General features: G+C 39.1%; 1 protein-coding gene across 3 annotated transcripts in view; it reads left to right on the top strand.

The window, feature by feature from the left end:
• The window catches only part of DNAH5 (dynein axonemal heavy chain 5), a 319273-nt gene that overhangs the window by 144923 nt on the left and 151832 nt on the right, over nucleotides 1-22518 (top strand). For all 3 annotated transcript variants that reach the window (XM_085001716.1, XM_085001717.1, XM_085001715.1), the window contains 10 exons: nucleotides 134-267; nucleotides 5110-5311; nucleotides 5871-6106; nucleotides 7167-7385; nucleotides 8676-8738; nucleotides 9216-9454; nucleotides 10390-10630; nucleotides 12821-13020; nucleotides 15905-16058; nucleotides 17545-17708. In XM_085001716.1, the coding sequence (XP_084857842.1) occupies nucleotides 134-267; nucleotides 5110-5311; nucleotides 5871-6106; nucleotides 7167-7385; nucleotides 8676-8738; nucleotides 9216-9454; nucleotides 10390-10630; nucleotides 12821-13020; nucleotides 15905-16058; nucleotides 17545-17708 (1852 nt within the window). The remainder of the gene's footprint in view (nucleotides 1-133; nucleotides 268-5109; nucleotides 5312-5870; nucleotides 6107-7166; nucleotides 7386-8675; nucleotides 8739-9215; nucleotides 9455-10389; nucleotides 10631-12820; nucleotides 13021-15904; nucleotides 16059-17544; nucleotides 17709-22518) is intronic.

Below are 22518 nucleotides of genomic sequence, written 5' to 3'. Positions count from 1 at the left end.
ACTGCTGAGCCACAATGGAATTCCCTCCCTCATTTTTTTTTTTTTTTTTAAAGCATGTTCCCTACACTTGTTGTTATAAATGTTTCTCTCTCTCTTTCTTTTTTTTTTTTTTTTTTTTTTTTTTTGCTTTTAGATACCTTGGAGATGGCATCTGAGAACTTACCTATTCCAGTGCAAAACAGGAACTATTATAAGAATGTTTCTGACAACAAAGAGATTGTAAAATTAGTCTCTGTGCTTAGCACAATCATCACCTCCACCAAAAAGGTATGCCAAGAGGACTTGCCACCAGGGCTTTTGCGTTACAACATGTGCCTGTGTGAGCCTGAGTGTAAAAGCTTATCCTATATGTAGCCTGGGTCTCGCCCACTGTACCTTCACCGAGCAGCTTCTAGAATCTCAAACGTGCTCAGCGAATGTTTGCTGAACTCAGGATTTCTCATTCTAGATTGCAAGATGAAAGAGAGCTATTGTTTTTAGCTTTATATTATCTTCTGTTGAATGCCTTTAAGCTATTATATATTTATGTAGTACAAATAAGTCTAACTTAAAAAATTTGGTATGTCTCCAACCACAAGTAGGGCTGGTACTGAAGTTCACCTCAAAGAGTCAGTGATGTTGGAAGTCACTTGTGTCATCTGAAATAGAATGCGATTTACATTCAATTTTTCACATTTGCATGGTCAGGGAGATCCTATAAAATGTTGGATGAAAATTTATGTATATTGTCATGTGGAAATAAGGTAGTGCTTCAAATATTGAAAGTATTAGTATTATCAACAAAAAGTTGTTCTGCTCATGGATATAAATTCAGCTTAATTTTTTCCCCCCAATTTACTCCTCTCTCAGTTTTCCTTTTTCTGTTCAGGCAAATCTGTTTCTGTGGTTAAAAAGACACAAATCCTGAAGTCAATTTCTACTTAAAAGCAATCTATAGTCACATTGCCACAAAGACCTGCTTATTCTTTAAAAATGTTTCCCGGTGTTGAGGAAACGGTTGCCATTCAGTAAATATATCTTTCCTGTTACTTAGTTTTGGTAGAATGAGTTTCATTTGTTTAAAAGCATTTTGAAAAACTGCCTTTGCTTTAACCACGTGAAGAAATATTAAGTTTAAATTTAATGCATTCCTGAGGGAAGTGGAAGCTTTTGCATTTATGCATTTTCAATTTTCCTTTCTTAATATCTTGAAGGTCTTGTATTTAATTTTGCCTTAGGGACAGTGTTCATATAATTCAATTTAACAAATATGTGTCTAGTGCTTAGTTTATCAAGCTCTATACTAAATCATAAAGGTAAGTAGAGTATTCTACAATGATAATAAACATTCAAGTATGCTTTCAAATGTCTCAGTAATCATGGGAAAATACAACAAAATAGATCAATAATAAGGTCCATTACTTTCTCTGATATAAGCAGCCACTGTTATGAAAATCTAAGGGTAAGAAATAGTAGTTGAAATTGGTATGCTGTTGTCAACAAAATACTCATGTCTGTGCCATTTTTGTTGCATTTCCTTTTGTATTATACGAAGGAAATATGTACATATCTTGTTCTTCCTTAAAATAATAGAAAGGGTTGGCACTTGGAATAATTTGAAGGACTTTTACCAGATTGATAGGATGGCCAAATTGTTTCTGGAAGAATACATGCACACTTGGTCATAGTACTAGACATGGCCCTTCATGGTCCTTCTGGGTGGTTCTTTCCCAACCACAGGAAATCTTGATCCCTGCCCCTTTCCTCTGGCAGTAGTTCATTGAGTCAGAGTGTAGACTTGACCTGCATTCAGCACATCCATAGGTTGGTCATCAGTTTACAACTCTGTGTGGCTTGAGAAGATGGGCTGGACCAAATAATCAAAATAACTTTGGCAATTAAAATAACTCTAAAATTGGAACTTAAGTTCCAACTTAATAAAGATTGACACTTTCATATAAAATAAATGAGAGTCTAAAACTTTTTTAGTTAGGGTATGTTCTTAGTATTATAATCTCTTGGATGTTGAAAGAACCCAGGATTCTGGAATGTCTACCCATATTTGGGGATCTTTGATAATCTGTAATTCGTTCTCCAAATGATCATGCATTTGTGAACATAACTACATGCTGTTGAAATGCATTATGAGTATGCATATCACATCTCAGCCCATGCCAGGTGACCAGTTGTGTTTGGGACAAGTGGCCACAGGATTAGCTTTCTCCATTTTAGTGGATGGTGAGTTTCAACTCATTTAATCCTGAGGTTCTGAGGGACATTTTAGTTGCATGTGGGACAGTGGAGTAAAGCTATTCCTTGTTTGGTACAGGTTGGTGAAATTTATGTAAGGTAATTGGACTATTTAGAATGCTTTGGTAATGCTCTTTTTTTTTTTTTTTTTTTTTTTTTTTTTTTTTTTTTGTCTTTTTAGGGCCGCACCCATGGCATATGAAAGTCCTCAGGCTAGGGGTCGAATCAGAGCCATAGCTGCTGGCCTATACCACAGTCATAGCAATGCCAAATTGGAGCCACATCTGATACCTATGCTGCAGCTTGTGACAACACTGGATCCTTAACCCCTCATTGAGGTCAGGGACTGAACTCTCATCCTCATGAATACTAGTCAGATTCTTAACCCACTGAGCCACAGTGGGAAATATTTTTTCAAATAATGGTATTCTTAATTCTATTTCAGTTAAAATTTTTTTCTTATGCAGAGGTAACTATGAAATTCTAATGTAAGCCAATAGAAAAAGTTGATTACCAAGAAGCATAAACATTAGAAATGAGGAGACAGGAGTTCCCGTCGTGGCGCAGTGGTTAATGAATCCGACTAGGAACCATGAGGTTGCGGGTTCGGTCCCTGCCCTTGCTCAGTGGGTTAACGATCCAGCGTTGCTGTGAGCTGTGGTGTAGGTTGCAGACGCGGCTCGGATCCCGCGTTGCTGTGGCTGTGGTGTAGGCCAGTGGCTACAGCTCCGATTCGACCCTTAGCCTGGGAACCTCCATATGCTGCGGGAGCAGCCCAAAGAAATAGCAAAAAGACAAAAAAAAAAAAAAAAAAAAAAGAGGAGACAAATTTTAATTATTTGTAGATGATATAATTATCTACCAAGTAAATCCAAGAAGGCCAATCTGAAAACAAAAAAAGGTCAGTAAGAGTTAAGTTAGTAGTTAGCTGAAAGATGACTATAGGCATTTCTGCTGTAACGCAGTACATATGTTCCAGAAAAGCATGTTTTGCAAAATTGCTCATTTAATATAATAGGGGTTATGAGAAAAATGGGGTTGAAACAAATATGCAAAACCTAGGACAAAAACAATAACAATCGTAGTTTAACCCCCCCTTTTTCTTTTTTTTGTCTTTTTGCCTTTTCTAGGACTGTTCCCCTGGCATATGGAGGTTCCCAGGCTAGGGGTCTAATTGGAGCTGTAGCCACCAGCCTACGCCAGAGCCACAGTAACACGGGATCCGAGCCGCGTCTGCGACCTACACCACAGCTCAGGGCAATGCCGGATCCTTAACCCACTGAGCAAGGCCAGGGATCAAACCTGCAACCTTATGATTCCTAGTCGGATTTGTAAACCATTGAGCCACAGCAGGAACTCCAATATTAACACTTTTAATAACGCTATGATCAGTACAGAATTTTACTCTCAAAAGGTGAAAGAAATTTGATAGAAAGTGGTGTAAAAAACAGTTGAGAACGCTGTGTTAAGGAAGCAAGGATAAAATATGCACAGATCAGGCCTGTGCAAAGAACATTCTCAAAACAAAGTGGTGACCAAATTGATCCTAAAGGAAGAAGTGACAAAAAACATTGTGCCCCTGTGTGGTTTACTGCTTTGGTGGGTACAAAGCAAAGTGCTGGGGAAAACAGCCCTTGGTAATGTGACCTTCCTGTTATATTGACTTCAATCCCTGTTTGCCAGTTGTGAGAGAGCCAATTCCTCTTACAGAAGCACACACTTTGTAGTAAATGGGTCTATTTCGTTAAAAACAAAACCAAACAGGTTTTTTTTTTTTTTTTTTTTTTTTTTTTTTTCTTTTTTTCTTTTGCCTGAGACTACAGCACATGAAAGTTCCTGGGCCAGGGATTAAACCAGTTCCATAGAGACGAGCCAAGCCACTGGAGTGACAATACCAGATCCTTAACCTGGTGTGCCACAATGGAACTTCAAAAAAACCAGTTTTTTTTTTCTTAAAATTTTATGCCATTTATATAGTTATAAGAATCATGGGAAAGGATCTTTTATACAACAACATTATTGAAACATACCTAAGAGCATATACAATAAGTTTCTAGGGTCTTCATGAAGATTTCTTTAAAACTTAACAAGGAATCAAAAAAAGAGCGATGGGAAGATTTGGAAACACAAACTGTGCTCCTGGATGAGAAGATTTAATATTGTATGGATGGCAAGCCTTATACAATGTATTCACACATATTATGCGATTCCAGGCACTCTTTCAATGGCTTGTGATGCTGGGTTTACTCTTTTTGGCCATCTAGATCTAATCCCCTCCCTCTGACCTTGGGGAACAAGTCAGTAGATGTCCATTCTCATTGAACCCTCCTTAACCAGTGAAAATCTTGGAGGATCTCTGAGCAGGGGAAGAGGGTGTCCTCAGAGTATGTTTTTCCTCGTAGCACTACCCTTTCTGTGGCATGATTTTGAGCTGTGGGGTTTTTTTGGCTGCACTCGAGGCACATGGACGTTCTCAGGCCAGGGATCAAATCTGAGCCACAGCTCTGGAAATTCTGGATCCTTAACCCACTGAGCCACAGTGGGAACTCCTAAGCTGTGTTCAGGAGGTCCAGCTCCAATCAACAAGGCCTTGTCTACAAAACATTTCATGAACTCTCTCTCTCTTTTTTTCTCTAGAAACTGTCCCCCTCTTTGTTTTGGCTAAGGATGGTAGCAGTTTCACTGTTACTAGTCTTGGGTTACTGTTTACACTGTTGTATCTAGTTCCAGTCCTGTGGCATTTTCAGCTAGTCATACAATTCACTCATTAAACATTTAATAAATCCATGGGAACCACCAGCCACTGCCAAATATTCATTTATGTCATGATGCCATTTCTGATTCTCCCCTCTGCACTCAAATCTGTTTTTCGTATTCTAGGAAGTTATCGCATCCATGGATTGCTTCAAACGCTATAATCACATTTGGCAAAAGGAGAAAGAAGAAACCATTATGGAGTTTATTATGAAAAACCCGCTCCTTTCTGAATTTGAGTCCCAGATTCTGTATTTCCAAAAACTAGAGCAGGAAATTAATGCTGAGCCTGAACATATATGTGTGGGAGCCATTGCTCTGTACACAGGTTAGTTCATTTTCTTTTATGTCATAGTGTTATTGTTTCTTTATCTGGATTGGTATTCCACAGAGTTCTAGCTTTTTTAGAGATCGACTTTCCTTTTATGGGCCTCAAGCTTGAAGACCAATTTGTAGATTTGTTTTTAATTCCCTTCCAATACTTATTTATTCTGGACTATTTTGAACACTTTACTGCTGGATGTTGACAATAAATGCTAATTCAGAGAAGGGTTGAGTCTGTCATATTTGGAGTTAAAATATACCCTTTCTTTAAGAAATAACAATAATAAACACTTGAGGCTTATCTCTAACAGTTTTGATATGTTTTGATATTTGATTTTTTGATATGATTTGATATTTGATTTTGGCATTTTGAAATGTGTTTTGAATTGTTGCAAAACAAGCTTTATAAAATGAGTGAATATATAATGATTAGGAAAAACTTTTCTTTTTCAGTTAGAAGGCTATCAGTTGCAAAATATTTACTATTGGTGAGCAGTTGCACTGTGTCTCTTTATATTGGTTCGAGGCTTTCAAACTGAATTGTGGACACTTGGGTTTTACAGCCGACTTGAAACTCACTTTGACTGCTGAGACAAAGGCCTGGATGGTTGTCATTGGCCGTCATTGTAACAAAAAATACAAAAGTGAGATGGAAAATATTTTTACTCTTGTTGAAGAATTCAATAAGAAACTGAGTCGTCCAATTAAAGACCTAGATGATATTCGAATTGCTATGGCAGCTCTGAAGGAAATTAGGGACCAGCAAATCCACATCGACTTTCAAGTGGGACCTATCGAGGTAACTGATCATCACTTGTTCTATAGCAATGTCTCCATGTAGTGGGTGCAATTAGATGATACCGTGACCAGGTCTGGACTGGAGTTGCAACGGCTGCTAAACCCAAGAAGAACAATTTCAATAATGATGATACCTCCCCTTATAGGGTGCTTCACATAGATTAGTTCTAGTCCTTTATGTGGCATCTAAAGTCTCTAAGAGCAGAACTTGAAGATTTCTGTACAGGTGATTCACTGATGAGTGCTCATGGGAGAAGTGGCGGGAATGAAACAGGAAGGGATGAGGTTGGGGGTGGGGAGAAGCTTAACAAGGGTGTGATCTTGGCTGTAGAGTAACTTCAGCTTGATTCCCCAGGGAGTTCTGGAGCATGAATTGTATCACATACTTGGCCCACCTTGAGGCAAGGGGGACTGTCCTTTATTCCCCCAAACCAGTTGGCCATTGACTATAATTTCCCCACGAGGAGGCTCTGATCAGCTGAGGACAAATTTTTGAGGGAAGAAGGCAGCCAGATTGCTACAGCCAACGTGCCGAGCAGTCTGAGATGCAAATACCTGCTGGTAAACAGGACCTGGACAGGGCACTGACAGTGTCCGTTTATGTGTTTATTCTGATTCAAGAATGCCTTCTTGTGTGTTACTGCTAGAAACTTGAACCAACAAAGTGAAAAGGGTTAGAGCTAAAACTGATTTATTTTGTTATTCTGAAATGAGCAGTTAAATTATTTTATGTTTTTCATTGACTTAACTTTGTATTCCTCAAATAGAATTTAGGGGCCCAAGTAAAAATACCTTTTATTTGTATAATGATTTCTAGTTTTCCAAATGCATTTAAACAGTATTTTTTGATATGCACAAAAATCCTCTGAGGCGGTCAGGGAATCTTCCTGTTTTATGGAGGAGAAAACTGAAGCTTAGGGGCTCAGTTGTTCTCTTAGGCTTTGCCACATTTGCAGGTAGAGTAACGAGAACTCTGTTTCCCTGTCATGCTGAGCTTTTCCATTTTAATGCTTTTATATGCATCTGATGGGCAGAAATTAAATTTTTCTTCTTTTGTGTAGGAATCCTATGCCCTGCTTAACAAATATGGGCTTCTGATAGCAAAGGAAGAGATGGACAAAGTCGATACTCTGCGTTACACTTGGGAGAAGCTTCTGGCTCGTGCCAGCGAAGTTCAGAATGAATTAATCTCATTGCAGCCCAGTTTCAGGAAAGAGCTTATTAGTACCGTGGAGGTCTTCCTCCAAGACTGTCACCAGTTCTATCTAGACTACGATTTGGTACGATCAGCTTTCTTTGTGTCTTTTGAGAGAAAGGGTGAATACAATATGCAAAAGATAGTTGTTGTTTGAAGATTACATGTCAAATTTAATGAAATTCAGTAGGAATGGATATTTTGTTTTCATGAGAGTAAAGGTATTTTCCTTTCACAACCCTTTTCCCCTTAGGTTTCGTCCAGAATTATTTCAACAGTAAATGAAAATTTGAAAGTGCTGCTTATATTCTATCAGTGGTCTCTTACTGAAGTTGTTTGATAGCTTTCTAGACTTGTATAGACAATTTACTCGTAGTTACAATGATGGTCCTTCCCATAGCATTCATTAGTTCTGCGTGTACTGTAGAACTGCCCTTGGTGCTGAAGACACAAAAGTGGACAAGACAGATGGAGTCCATATTTTAATCATCCATATATGAGTTTTGGTGTAGAATCTTCTCCTGGGAAGATGTTCAGGAGACCCATTTCTAGCCAGATTATAATGTGCTACAGAAGCAAAAAATGTGGAGAATAGGGTAAAATGTGACCCTATTAACTAGTAGCACACCAAACCACAAAGTGAATGAAGTTAGGAGATTGGAGTCATGCACCAACTTCACGGATGAAGAAGAACAGAAACCCAGGTATCTAAGGTGGTCTAATAATGTAGGAAAACCTGATTGGAATGCCAATGTTATAGGTCACCTCACAAATAGATATTAGAGTGGTGAACTCTGTGCATTGTGTGCCATTAGTGTTTTAGTTCAAAACCAGACACCGGGACGGTCCCATGTAGTGCAGCGGGAACAAATCTGACTAGTATCCATGAGGATGTGGGTTCGATCCCTGGCCTCCCTCAGTGGGTCGGGGATCCGGCGTTGACGTGAGCTGTGGTGTAGGTCACAGACGCGGTTTGGATCCCACATGCGGCCCTAAAAAGCAAAAAACAAAAACAAAAAACCCAAAACAAAGAAGAAACAAACAAAGAAAAAGAAACCCAGACACTGTTTGTGCTTCTTACATAATAGTTATTGACCCTTCTTTGCCTGTATCATCTAATAAATGAATAGCACATATTTTAATTTAAAAAATTTTTTGGCATATGAAAGTTGTGGCAATAACTTCGCTTTTTTCTCCTAGAAAGTATTTCCAGTGAATCTGTTTCCTGAATCCTTTTTTTTTTTTACAAATAAAAGACTGTTTCCTATCATGTATGCGACATGTATGAAAACTGATATCCAAATACTTTGAGCTCATGAAATTTGTATACGATCACTTCATTTTATTGTATATTTATTTTAACTTTTTGTTTCAGAATGGTCCAATGGCCAGTGGCTTGAAACCTCAGGAAGCCAGTGATAGGCTTATCATGTTTCAGGTAATTTTTTAAGGTTCTTTTACTTTCTATACAATCACAACCTTAATGTGCTTTAAACACATGCATTTCTTTCCCTTAATATGGAGCCCATTGTGAATATAGCATGTACTTACATTTTAAAAAATATGATTTGGGAGGTCTTGCTCTGTAGCACAGGGAACTATATCCAGTCTCTTGGGATAGACCATGGTGGAAGACAATATAAAAAAGGGAATGCATATGTATGTATGAATGGGTTACACTGCTATGTAGCAGAAATTGGTACAACATTGTAAAATCAACTATAATAAAAATATGACTTGATATGGTTATAATTATAATTGGTTTCTATGTAATTAATTATACTCATTTAGTATTCTTATTTACATGTGTCAAAGATCATACATGTTTATTTATTGGCCAAGCTTTTTTCTCATTTGCATGTTTATTCATGTGTAAATCATGTTTGATGATTTTTTTCACTTGTATTTTTATTAGAATCAATTTGATAATATCTATCGGAAATATATCACCTATACTGGGGGAGAGGAGCTTTTTGGTCTGCCAGTTACGCAGTACCCTCAGCTTCTTGAAATTAAGAAGCAACTAAATCTTCTACAGAAAATATACACTCTGTACAACAGTGTCATAGAAACTGTAAATAGCTATCATGATATCCTTTGGTCAGAAGTGAATATTGAAAAAATCAACAGTGAACTTTTAGAGTTCCAGAACAGGTGAGAAATTAAATGTTTAGCATGCCCAGAGCTATTGAACCTCAAATGCTTTCCTCTTTGATAGGCTGTCAAGTTCTTTTTTCACTTAGATGTTTCAAAAGCACATCGTGCCGCATTGCTGTTGTCCACTGACATCACCCTTGTCAAACACTATTTATTAATTACCCCTGTATGTACTCGGTGAGACAAGCACATCCTTTAAACCTGGAGGAATCTTGTCAGGGGCTTTTCTGCAGCTTAGAGTGACCTGATCTTTATTTATATTGTAGTTAGCAAACAGGTGACGTTTATGTGAGAAGATTTCCCAGAATAAAAGCAAGAGTCTATGATTTTTTTATATCCTTAAGTGTTGAACTCAAAGGAAATGGAGGGTCACTTGCTGTTTTTCACTTGATGGCCTGATATACTCTGCCATACTTTGCACTTAGTAGGGTCTTAATATGTGTCTGTAGAATTGAATTGAATTGGGAAACACTTCTGTCCTTCAATTAATTAACCAATTAATTAATATTTTTTGGAGCATATGGAGCTCCCAGGCCAGGGATCAGACCCAAGCCACAGTTGTGACCTATGCCACAGCGGCAGCAATGCTGGGTCCTTAACCTACTATGCTGGGCCGGGGATTGAACCTGTGTCCCAGTGTTCCCAAGACACCATCACAGTGAGAACTCCCTCTATCCTTTAAAATAATGCCTTTTACCCAGTTAATATTTATGAGGGAGTTGAAGAAAAATCATTCCTCCCTGGGAGGGGCAATTTTCTGTAATGTAAAAGTATGTTATATTAACATCTATCTTCTGAGTCATGAGATTTAAAAACATAATGGATATGCAAAGTGACTGTTTTCGATAAAAGCACTAGCAAGCAGTCTTGGTTTGGCGACATCCAGGCTGACATTTGGATGACCCTTCATGTTGTCTTAACTTGCCACGCAGGTGTCGGAAGCTGCCCCGGGCCTTGAAGGACTGGCAGGCTTTTTTGGATCTGAAGAAAACCATTGATGATTTCAGCGAGTGTTGCCCACTGCTGGAGCACATGGCCAGTAAGGCCATGATGCAGAGACACTGGGAAAGGATAACTGCCCTCACTGGGCACAGCCTGGATGTGGCGGATGAGACTTTTAAGTTAAGAAACATCATGGAGGCACCTCTTCTGAAATACAAGGAGGAGATAGAGGTACATTTCTAGTGGCTGCAGTGTGGTGGGAGATTGGAAGTTCCCATGGGATTTATTTGATCGTTTTCCTACATCCTGGACTGTTGGAGCAAGAATCCGTGCTAGGACACTCATAAACTCTTTTCCTCCTGGCACTCAATTATTAATTTCTTCAACATGTGTTATTGTGACAGGATCTATGTCTAGACACATCAGGATGCCTCCTTGCATTCATAGGTCATTGACTAATTTGTGTAATTAAATAATTATACAAATAAAGGTATAGTTACAAGCTGCAGTAAATATCATTGACCGCTGAAGTGAAAGCATGATGCTCTATGAGCGTCTCTTATGATGGGGCATGACATATCTGGGGGTTGGGGGACAGGGATGAAGTTTGGGAAGACTGAGGTGTATCTGAATGCGTGACGGCTGGGTGAAGGGAGTGTGTTTGTGTGGGGGAGGGGGGAGGGGCTTGGACAGTGCAAAGAAGACAACGTCAGGCAGATGGAACAGCATATATCCAGGGTCTGAGTTTTATTTAGGAGACCAGAAGTCCTGGGTGGCCGAGCTGTGAAGGTGAGGGAGAGAGGAGATGGCTAAGCATGGGGAGATGGAGTGGGGCTAGACCATGTTACTGATTTCAGTCTTTGGAGCAGTCGGGAACCATCTGGGAGATGTATTTTGAGCAGGGGATGACTTGGTTAGATTTGCATTTTGTCAAGATCACTCTGGTAGCTATGAGGAGAGAGGATTGGAGGAAGGCAAGGGGGAATCCTGGGAAAACCAGTTGGGAGGTTATACGAATATCCCAGGCAAGAGATAATGATGTGTTAGATGAGCAGCAGATGGTGAAGCTGGAAAGGGGAGGAAAGACTGACGTGGTCTTTAGGAGGTAAAACTGGGTAGAATTGGACCATGGAGGGAACACGGTAGAGAAACAGGGGAGGGGCTAAGAATGACCCTCGATTTCTTGCTGAGAGATCTAGGGGGTGGTGGTGCTTATCACCGAGATGGGGATATTGGAAAGGAACCAGATGGAATGACAAGGTGCAAAGACTATGAGACTGATTTGGGCATGAGTTTGATATTTCACAGATTGTGTTTCGGTTTTCCTTGATTCATCCAAGCAGAGAAGCCCAGTAGGCAAATGGATGTATGTCTTGGCTGGAGATACATACAGGAGGTTGCTTACCACATGTGTGTAGATGAGCTCATCCAGAGAGGGACTGCAGTGTGAGACAAGAAGAGGGCAAGGCTGGGTGTAACCAGTGCTCCAAGAGAAGATAAGGCTGCAGAGAAGATGGGGAAAGTGATCAGAGAGCTGGGAAGAAGTCAGGTTTTTGCTAATTCTCTCCATTGACTGCATTGATTTGCTTTTAGAGTTAAATCAGAGACACATGAAATTTTGAATCTTTGATTAAAGCTTCCAAATTTAAAAGGTTATTGCATATCTTTTTATCCTAATTTTTATTGAGATATAATTGCCATTTAACATTGTGTAAGTTTAAGATGTTAACATATTGATTTGATAATTTATATTGCAATATAATTGCCACTAAGTAAATGCCTCTATTGCATCACATAATTATCATTTCTTCTGTGGTGGGGACAATTGAGCTTTAGTATTTTAGAAAATTTAATATTTATAATACAGTTTGTTGTCTATAATCACTTACAATGGATCAGATCTCTATGACTTATTTACCTAGTAGTTGCAAACAGATATAGCATCTTTCCCATGCCCCCACTCCTAGTCTATGGTAACTATCAGTACACTTTCTGTTTTTCTCAAGTTTTTTTAAGATTCCACATATAAAGGTGATATTTATCTTTCTCTGTCTTGACTTATCTCATTTAACCCAATGTCCTCAAGGTCCATCCATGCTGTCACAGATGGCAGGATTTCCCTTTTTCTTAAGGCTGAATAATATTTCACTGCTGCTGCATATCTTTTCTGTCATCTTTCTTCCTGAAGTAGTTTGGTGGGAAATTTAGCAAATTAGGCTAAATCTATATCTACACACACACACGCACACACGCACACACCCACCACACACACCATTTATTACATTGCAGTTTAGATCTGGAAATATTAAGTGTAGATGCATATAAAGGGAAGAGTGAAGACAGGACTTCTGTTGAATCAAGACTGTTCGCGGAGGATGTGTGACTTCCATGTGATAAAATGAGAGCTTGCACTTTTAATAGGACATCTGTATCAGTGCGGTGAAAGAGAGAGACATTGAACAAAAGCTGAAGCAAGTAATTAATGAATGGGACAACAAAACATTCGCATTTGGCAGCTTTAAAACCCGTGGAGAGCTCCTCTTGAGAGGAGACAGTACGTCGGAAATCATTGCCAACATGGAGGACAGCTTGATGTTGCTGGGCTCCCTACTGAGCAACAGGTAGGAAAGCTATCCATCTTTCCCCAGAGATTTGAGAACCAGAATAACAAACACTTCAAGAGAAATTCAGTAAAAAATGCAATAGTGCCCTTCGTACAATTTATTCAATGTTAAAAGTACTTGTTTCAATTTTAGCCTTTGGCACTGCATGGGTAAGACTGTTTTTATTTCATTATCTTCTATTTGTGGGATGTGTCTGAGACCATCAGTTGGACAAAATAATGCAACATGTAATTAGCTACTTGGAGCTTGTGGAATATTTCAGCTTTGCTGCTGACAAGCCTCAGTGCACAGCTGACAGCTCGACAGGCTCTAGGTTCCAGCGGGAAAATTATTCTGAATATTAGAATAATTATTCTACTTGGAAAACCCTTTTGTCAACATCTATGGACTGGAAACTCTTAGTTGTGTACATACTTTAATGAGATTACAGATTAAGATAGAGAATGAATTTTATTCATAAACAGAAGTAAAACAGCATAGATTGATACCAGTGTAACATTTCTATTTGAAAATAACAACAGAGCTGTCATGCTTTGGGCATGTGAGCCAGAGACTCATAAACTTAGGTTTCTTTGGTTCAGTACTTCCTCGTGCTCTTTTTGAAATAATTTTTTTCTTCACTAGGATTTTCTCAAATACATGATAATTCTATAATATATGGCTATCATTAAGATATGTCTTTGTGCTCTTCTGTCCTTAAAATGTCACTGTATTCCCTGTGTATTTATGTATCAATAATTTTAATGCGGGAAGTAATAATTCCTTAGTACTATTTTCATAAAATTCTTTTTTCCATTTATTTGATACACTTAAGTGTTTGAAATGAGTAAGATAGGATATAAAATTAGGTCTTAGAGATTTAGACCATTGGGAACCTTGAATAACTACTTAGGATTTGGTGAGTTTTTAATGAATTTGGTCACTATTCATATCCAACCCAAATTAAAGATGAAGGTAAGGTAACACATCTTATGGAGATAGAAAAAGCACACATATAAATTAAGTGAACAATGAACCTGTCTACAAAACAGAACAGACTCAGAAACATAGAGAGCAGACTTGTGGTTGCTGAAAGGGAGAGTGGAGGGAGAGGGATGGACTGGGGTTAGAAGATGCTAACTATTACGTGTAGAATGGATAAGCAATGAGGTCCTACTGTGCAGCACAGGGAACTATAGCCAATCTCCTGGATAGACCTTGATGGAAAATAATATAAAAAAGGATGTGCGTATATGTGTGTGTGTGTGTGTGTGTGTGTGTGTGTGTGTATGTATATGTATGACTGGGTCACTGTGCTGTACAACAGAAATTGGCACAACATTGTAAATCAACTGTTTCTGGGCAGCTCTGAGTCTAGGTAAAAATGGGGTTCTAAAGAAGAAGGAAATAAAGGCAGTGGGGGACCACTGTCAGTTTCTCCTCAATGGGAAAAAGGGAAGGTAGATAAACCATGAGTGAGGCAGAAAAGTGGCTATCAGTGTATACACGGGTACACGCAAAACCCCACGCACATACATGTCCACACAGATGTGAGTGTGTGTGTGGGAACAGGAGTGGATGGGAAGTTGGAAAGAGGCCAGAAGAGGGGAGTCTAAATTAAAATTCCAGATAGAATCCTATTTGAAAATTAAATTAGGAGTTCTGGTTGTGGCTCAGTGGTGTTGAACCTGACTAGTATCCATGAGGATTCGGGTTCAATCCCTGGACCTGCTCAATAGGTTAAGGATCCAGTGTTGCTGCAAGCTGGGGTGTAGGTTGAAGACATGATTCGGATCCTGAGTTGCTGTGGCTGTGGCATATGCTGGCAGATGCAGCTCCAATTCCACCCTTAGCCTGGGAACTTCTATATGCTGCACAGGTAGCCCTTAAAAAAAAAAAAAAAAAAGGAAAAAAGAAAATTAAATTAGTTGTTTCATTCCCTCCAATGGCTGTGTAATGGCTCCTTATTACATGAAAAACCAGACACTACATAGCATAGGCACAGAAGCTCAGTACAGAGAACATTTTGTCCTTGGCTATAGCAACAATGACCAGAATGGTACTATTCCAGCAGCTGGGTGGAATCAAGTCTAATGTCTGATCTGTTCCTTAGATGACACGTCTTCCACCTCTCTGTGCTCTGGATCAAAAGAGGAAAAGTTAGTTTAGCATTGCCCAAGATATGGTGATGAATTTAATCTCTTGAAAGCATCATTCTATTTATTTATTTCATCTTCTTTTTTTTAGGGTCGCACCTGTGACATATGGAGGTTCCCAGGCTAAGGGTCTAATTGGATCTATAGCCGCCAGCCTATGCCACAGCCACGCCAGATCCGAGCCATGTCTGTGACCTACACCACAGCTCACGGCAACACTGGATCCTTAACCCACTGAGCAAGGCCAGGGATCTAACATGCAACCTCTTGGTTCCTAGTCAGATTTGTTTCTGTTGCACCGCGATGGGAACTCCTATTTTTTCTTTTTAATTTTTTTTTTTTTTTTTGTCTTTTTAGGGCTGTACCCATGACATATAGAAGTTCCCAGGCTAGGATTGGAGCTGCAGCTGCCAGTCTACACCATAGTCACAGCAGTGCCACATCTGAGCCTCGCCTGTGACCTTCACCACAGCTCATGGCAACACTGGGTCCTTAACCCACTGAGCAGGGCCGGGGATCGAACTCGTGTCCTCGTGGATGGATCCTAGTCAGTTAGGTTTGTTACTGCTGAGCCACAACGGGAACTCTGATAGCATCATTTTAAAGGCCAGAGACATGAAGTTGTAAAGAAACACATGAAAAACAAAAATCAGGATTTTAAAACACCTCTTTAGTTTGGAAACAACAACAATAAAATCCAAACACCAAAACCCCTCCCCCAGTCCTGAATGTATTTCTCATTTCAGGTACAATATGCCATTCAAAGCCCAGATTCAAAAGTGGGTGCAATGTCTTTCAAACTCAACAGACATCATTGAGAACTGGATGATGGTACAAAACTTGTGGATTTACTTAGAAGCTGTCTTTGTGGGAGGAGACATCGCCAAGCAGCTTCCCAAGGTCTTAGACATGTCTTTATGGTTTCCTTAGGTGGTTAATTTAAGAGGACTCTCTAGTAACTCATTATTTCCATAAAAATGCGATAACATTTCAACCTCTGTTGAGCCCCCTCCCTCAAATCTTTTTGTTCTTGCTCTTCAGAGAGAGAGAGAGAGCGCGTAAGTGTGGGAAAGAGGGGCATGAGAATGAGAGTAAGAATGCTCCCAAACTGTGAACTTTTGTAGGAAATAGAGGGTTAAAAAAACAAAGAAGGAATGCCTGCATAATTGATATACTTCTTCAGATAATTTGAAGGTGGAATTTGGAACAGGGTAGAATTACAGAGTAGTTATCTTGACAATAGTAGGATAATTTGTTCTTCTACTACTGACAGTTTAAAATAACTCACACTATACAATACACCCAATTATATCTGTACCATAAAATTGAGGGGTGGAAATCTATAGGAAAAAACTCCCAAACAAAAAGGGCCTCTTCTCAAGATGTTGAGAATGTTTTTCTCATTAAATTGTAATCATCTCACTAGCTACGTATGGAGTGTATTTTGAGATTAAAGGAATTTTTTTTGTCATCACATCTCAAGGACTTTTATCCAGTTACCTTAAATCATTTGCAAAATTATAACGTGTTAACAATCTATTTGAGTTTTAGAAATACGATTATGTTGAGTGTTCCCCTCACTTAGACTTCTTAGCTTTCTCTTTGGTTAGTTTCAGTTTAGTTATAGGGGACAGATCTGTTAACTGATTTGTTTTTTGGCCCCAGTGGAATGTATCCATGTGCTAAAATTTTAAGTATTTATTAATTTATTTTTTGCATTTATGTTTGAGTGTGTTCTTCTTGATGGGTGGAGAACAGTCAGTCTCACATTGGACTTAATAATAGAAACTTTCACATACAATACTGAAGGAGATACGTGGAGTTTCTTGCTCTCATATTTGATAGTATGTGCTCATTGGTAAAATATGGAAAGTTTGAGGAACTTAAAAATAAATAAAAATGACTTACTCTCCCCAAACAATCTGTGCATTTTTCTATTCCCTCTCCCAAATTCTGTCTTTAAAATTTTCACAATATTTAGGTTTGTGATTAATTTGTATCTTATTTTAAAATGTTTGTTTTCTAAATACAGGAATAATTCAATGCTCAATGCAGAAAACTTGAAAAACATAAAATTCACATTTGGAGATAACCAGTGAAAATATTGGAAGAGTCCTTCCCTTCCAAGTTATTATTTTCATATCTGTTTCCTATTTTTAATTAACATCCTGGGGCCCAGGGTTGAGCTAAAGAGTCTTATTTAAGAAAAGGGGTACTATGTGCAGAAGGCTCGAGGAGAATTGAAGTAGAACATGTGTGACATTTCAGGCACATGTAGCTGGGTGTCCAGACCAGTCAGAAGTCTGGTCTTGGTGGGGTGTGTGTGAGATGCTCTGTACTTGAGATCGCTTGTGTCCAAGTGTGCTTTGTAACGTCATTCTCATAGGAAGCCAAGCGCTTTTCCAACATTGATAAATCCTGGGTGAAGATCATGACTCGGGCACATGAGATGCCCAATGTGGTTCAGTGTTGTGTTGGAGATGAGACCATGGGGCAGCTGTTACCACACTTGCTGGACCAATTGGAAATCTGCCAGAAATCCCTTACTGGGTAAGTTCAATGGCTTTGTGAGGACTCTTGGCATCCTAGAGATGAAAGGGGCCAGAGAGTCTAGTCAGTATTAGCCAAATTGGTTTTCTTTTGCTTAGACTTAATTCATGTCTCAGGTGGCATGGCTTGAAGCCCTACAGTCTCTCTAAGCATCAGATCTTCTCTGATATTGGAATTATAGGACTTAGAGCTTCTTCTATTGCTGGGACAAAATCTTGTAACTATTCTCATACAGACCTTGCTTTTAAAAGTAATGTGTCTATTTTTTTTTTTCTGATATCCTTCTTGGATAAACACCTGAAGAAGCAAAATATTTCATTATACTCAACCAAGAACAATATGAACAGTGTATTGTGTACACAAGCAGTCAACATTATGCAAAACTGAAAGCCTAATTTATCTATCCGTATACACAGACACACCCACACTTACGGAAGCTGGATGAATTCCAAGAGCAACAAATATTTTTCCCCCCTTTGGCTAATCATGATAAAATAATGTAAATAGGAATATGTTGAATAGTAATATTATAAAAACAGTTATCTACACATGCTTTTATTTACTTTTTTAAAGCTTACTTTATTTTTTATTTTAATAACTCAATGCATTTATTACATTTATAGTCATACAATAATCATCACTGCTTTTATTTACCTTTGATTTTTGAGATATATAATTGACACATAATTATATTGGTTTCAAGTGTACAACATAATGATTCTATATTTGTATATATTACAAAATGACCATGGTAATAAATACTTAACATTGGTCTCCATAAAGTTACAAATTATTTTTTTTCTGATGAGAATTTTTAAGACCTTCTCTCGGCAGCTTTCAAATATGCAACATAGAGTGATTAACTATTGTCACCATGCTATGCATTATATCCCCATGACCGATTTATCTTGTAACTAGAATACTTTTAAATATCTCCTTCTAACTGTTGGTCTCCTTAGAATAGTCAGTATATATGGAGCAATTTTGTGTAAATTACTGATTATTGCATTGGTCAGCGTTCTCTAGAAAAGCTGAACTAACAGGATGTATACACACACACATACACACACACACACACACACACACACACAGGAAAATAGACAGAGAAAGATGCCTTTGTGGAGGCTGATGAGTTCAAATCTGTAGGGGAGGATAATGGGCTGGAGATCTGGGAACTGCTCATGCAGCTCAGTTCAAGCCCAGAGGCCATCTCCTGGTATTTTCCTTCTTCCTCTGATGAGTCAGTCTTCTCTTCAGACTTTCAAGTGACACATTATGGAGGGGAATCAGCTTTATTCAAGTCTACTGATTTAATGATAATCTCATCTAGAAAAAACTTCATAGACACATCTAGAATAATGATTGACTTAATATCCAGGTACTATGGTTTAGCCAAATCTGCACATCAAATTAACCATCTCAGTTATCTGTAGTCCTAGGTGGGATCAACATCAGAGAGTTTTTTTTTTTTTTTTTTTTTTTTTCCCTTCCCTGTGGCACATGAGTTCCTGGGCCAGGGATCAAAGCCAAGCCACAGTCGTGACTTATGTTGCACCTGCAGCAACACTGGATTCTTAACCCATGTTGCTGGGCTAGGGATTGAACATAGGGATTGAACATAGAGACACTTCCAATCCTGTTGCTCCACAGTAGGAACTCGGATCAGCATCAGAGATAAAAACTGCACTGAGATCAACACTTATGACTGGCCACATACGCTGAGCATTTAACTCAGGACTAAATGATGACTGATGTTGCCTCGGGTGACTCTGGTTATGGGTGACCTTTCCCCATACAGATGTCTCTGTGTCCTCACTACAGGTATATAATAGTAACACTATAGTTACAGGTATATAACCTGTAACACTGCCTGTGAATTGGCAGCTGTCCTGTGCCTTGAGGAACCCAGGCCACCTAAACCAGGCTATGCTCCTCATCATGAGTAGGGGTTAAAATACTGGGATTCAAGTAGTACTTTTGGGAAGATCTCTGTGAAATCAATAGAGAAGATGCTTAAACTTGAACCAAAAAAAAAAAAAACTGACAAAGCTAAATATAAGAGAAACACCTGTATGATAATTTGCAAGTAATAGGGTTTACTTATTTATGTGTGGTTGATCCCCACACCATTTGAAATGACTACTGAAAAATAGTGATGAGAAAAGTAAGGTCAAAGGAAAACAAGGGCTGATAAACTAACATGGTAAGTTTGGCTCAGAGAAAAGCTATAAATAGACCTCAGACTCAGAGAGGTCCCTGCTTCCTAGGGAGCAAAGCAAAGAGTGATATACTATTAGGTACAACCTTCATAGGATCCATAAAATAAAAAGTACCATTGGCTCAGGGAAACAGTATTTTTTTGCTTTAAAATGATACCTTGGAGGAAATTCTATTGTGCATCCTCTTTCAAAGGAGCACTAAGAAGACTCCTCACTGACTTTCTTATTACAGGCTAGCATGAGCCTTTCTGATGGAATGGCTTGATTCTGGGAACCCGGGAATGAACTGATGTGCACTCTTCCAAAAATCCTTCATGAGTATCATTTTCATATCCAAGTTGTTGGAAAATAAGGGGCAGTGCAAATCATGAGAGATTTAAATGCTGAAAAGGGGAGTTCCCATTGTGGCTCAGCAGTAATGAACCCAACTCTTATCCATGAGGATGCAGGTTCGATCCCTGGCCTTTCTCAGTGAGTTAAAGATCTGTCGTTGCTGTGAGCTGTGGCGTAGTTCACAGATGTGGCTCGGATCCCACGTTACTGTGGCTTGGTGTAGGCTAGCAGCTATAGCTCTGATTCTACTCCTAGCCTGGGAACTTCCATATGCCGTGGGCGTGGCCCTAAAAAAGACACACACACACACACACACACACACACACACACACACACACACACAACCCACCCTGAAAAGTGTCTAGGGGATAGAAAATCGGCACAGCTAGTTAAGGACAAATTCATCGACTTTGGTATTTGTTTGGGGAGGTGATAAAGCACAAAGAAGACCATGCCCAAGTGAATTTCTACCCAACTCCATATGAAGGCAGTGGAGCTGGAGGTAGAGCCACAATTTTCTTTAGCAAATATTTGTAGATTTAATCTAAGTGATGGGTTTAAACTAAAGCTTTTCCTTTAAAACATGTCCTGAGCAGGCATTATTAAGTGCCATGATCATAGCCAATTAATGGAGCACTCTTTCAATGTCTCCTTTAGAGCAAAAACCAGTGGTGAGTAAATCCCCCAACATAAATTTTTAGAAAAGTTAGACTCTCAGGGATTAATTTAATTTATAAAATTGTTGAAGCAAGTCAAGTAATTGTTGAAGGACATTTGACGAAAGGATTTTTATTTTACAATAGTCGATATTGTGTCACATTCTTTTTAACCACTGCAATTAGTTAGCACAACTGTGTTTCAGACATCCATAAAGGTTCTTGGCTGTAGACCTGGCTTGATGACCAGGCAGTCACCAGACTCAGGCCAGAGGGAAAGAGGAAAAGGATTAGAAAGTTCCTGTGTTCAAAGTGGAAAGACTCAAGGAACATGGATCATTAGGACATCACAAGAAATCTGCTGGGGAATCATACTACTGGTCTATCTACAGCTGGCTTTTTTACTTTTCTTTCCTTCCTCTTTGCCACCTGCCACTAAGATGCACACACATGCACACACAGATACACATGTACATATGCTCCTCTTTTTTTCCTCTTTTCCTTTTCATTATTATTATTATTATTTTTGTCTTTTTAGGGCTGCACCCAAGGCATATGGAGGTTCCCAGGTTAGGGGGTGAATAGCTGTAGCTGCAAGCCTATACCACAACCATAGCAACACCAGATCCGAGCTGCTTCTGTGACCTACACCACAGCTCATGGCAACACCGGATCCTTAACTCACTGAGTGAGGCTGGGGATTGAACCCACGTCCTCATGGATGCTGGTCAGATTTGTTTCCGCTGCACTGTGATGGGAACTGACAATATTTTTGTTTTATCATGGACACACTCTGCCCCATCACTTGACATTTTGGCACTATTTTTTAACTCCTTGGAGAAAAAGTCTGTTCACAGATTTTACTGAGCTTTCTTTGGCTTTTGATTCTGTTCCCAAGAAGACTTTATGAGCCAAACTGTGTATTAGCCCTTGAATGCTAATGTTCACACATAAAAATGATGCCCTTCCAAGCCAGTGAGGATCTGCGTTGCTAGGAAGGGTTTTCACGCAGATCAGGAACAAACTGTCTCCTCTGCTCCATCACAGAGGATTGGTTGTCATATTCCACGTGGCTTCTTCCATCCTGGTCTAACCAGATAGAGGACATGACCTGGTTTCACACCAGAATCAGACCAGGCTACTGTGAGGAGGACAACAAGTAAGGATAGAGACTGGAATTCTTACCAATAAGGAATTCATTGTTCTCCATTAAGAATAAAAATCAAAGTTATACAAAAAAGATGGATTGGGATCTTAAAATTAGCACAATGAAAGAAAGGGAAGTAAAAAGCTAACGTAACATAAAACACTATGAGCTTAAAAGCAAGACTTTAAGAAAAAGAGAAGGAATGGAAGCAAAGAGACTCTTTCCCCTCTTGGAGGCTGGACTTTGTCCTTATTCATGTGTCCAAAGGGAATAAATGCAGTCACTGCAGTGATAGCTTGTGATGTATATTTTTCTGAGCATCCTCTGAGAATTGAAGAGGAAGATTACAGCACTTACAGGAAGGCTCAGTCATTACTATCACCTTGGACCTGCCCATTTCTTCCCCGAGGTCCCCACTTACTGGGAGTTTACCCTTAGATCTCCTTCCTTGCATT

This window comes from Sus scrofa, chromosome 16, assembly GCF_054392235.1.
Source record: "Sus scrofa isolate SSC_HxYL_T2T_F1_AM1 chromosome 16, Sscrofa_HxYL_maternal_Yorkshire_Landrace_v2.0, whole genome shotgun sequence".
NCBI lineage: Eukaryota > Metazoa > Chordata > Mammalia > Artiodactyla > Suidae > Sus > Sus scrofa.
This window is presented reverse-complemented; position numbering and strand designations above follow the sequence as displayed.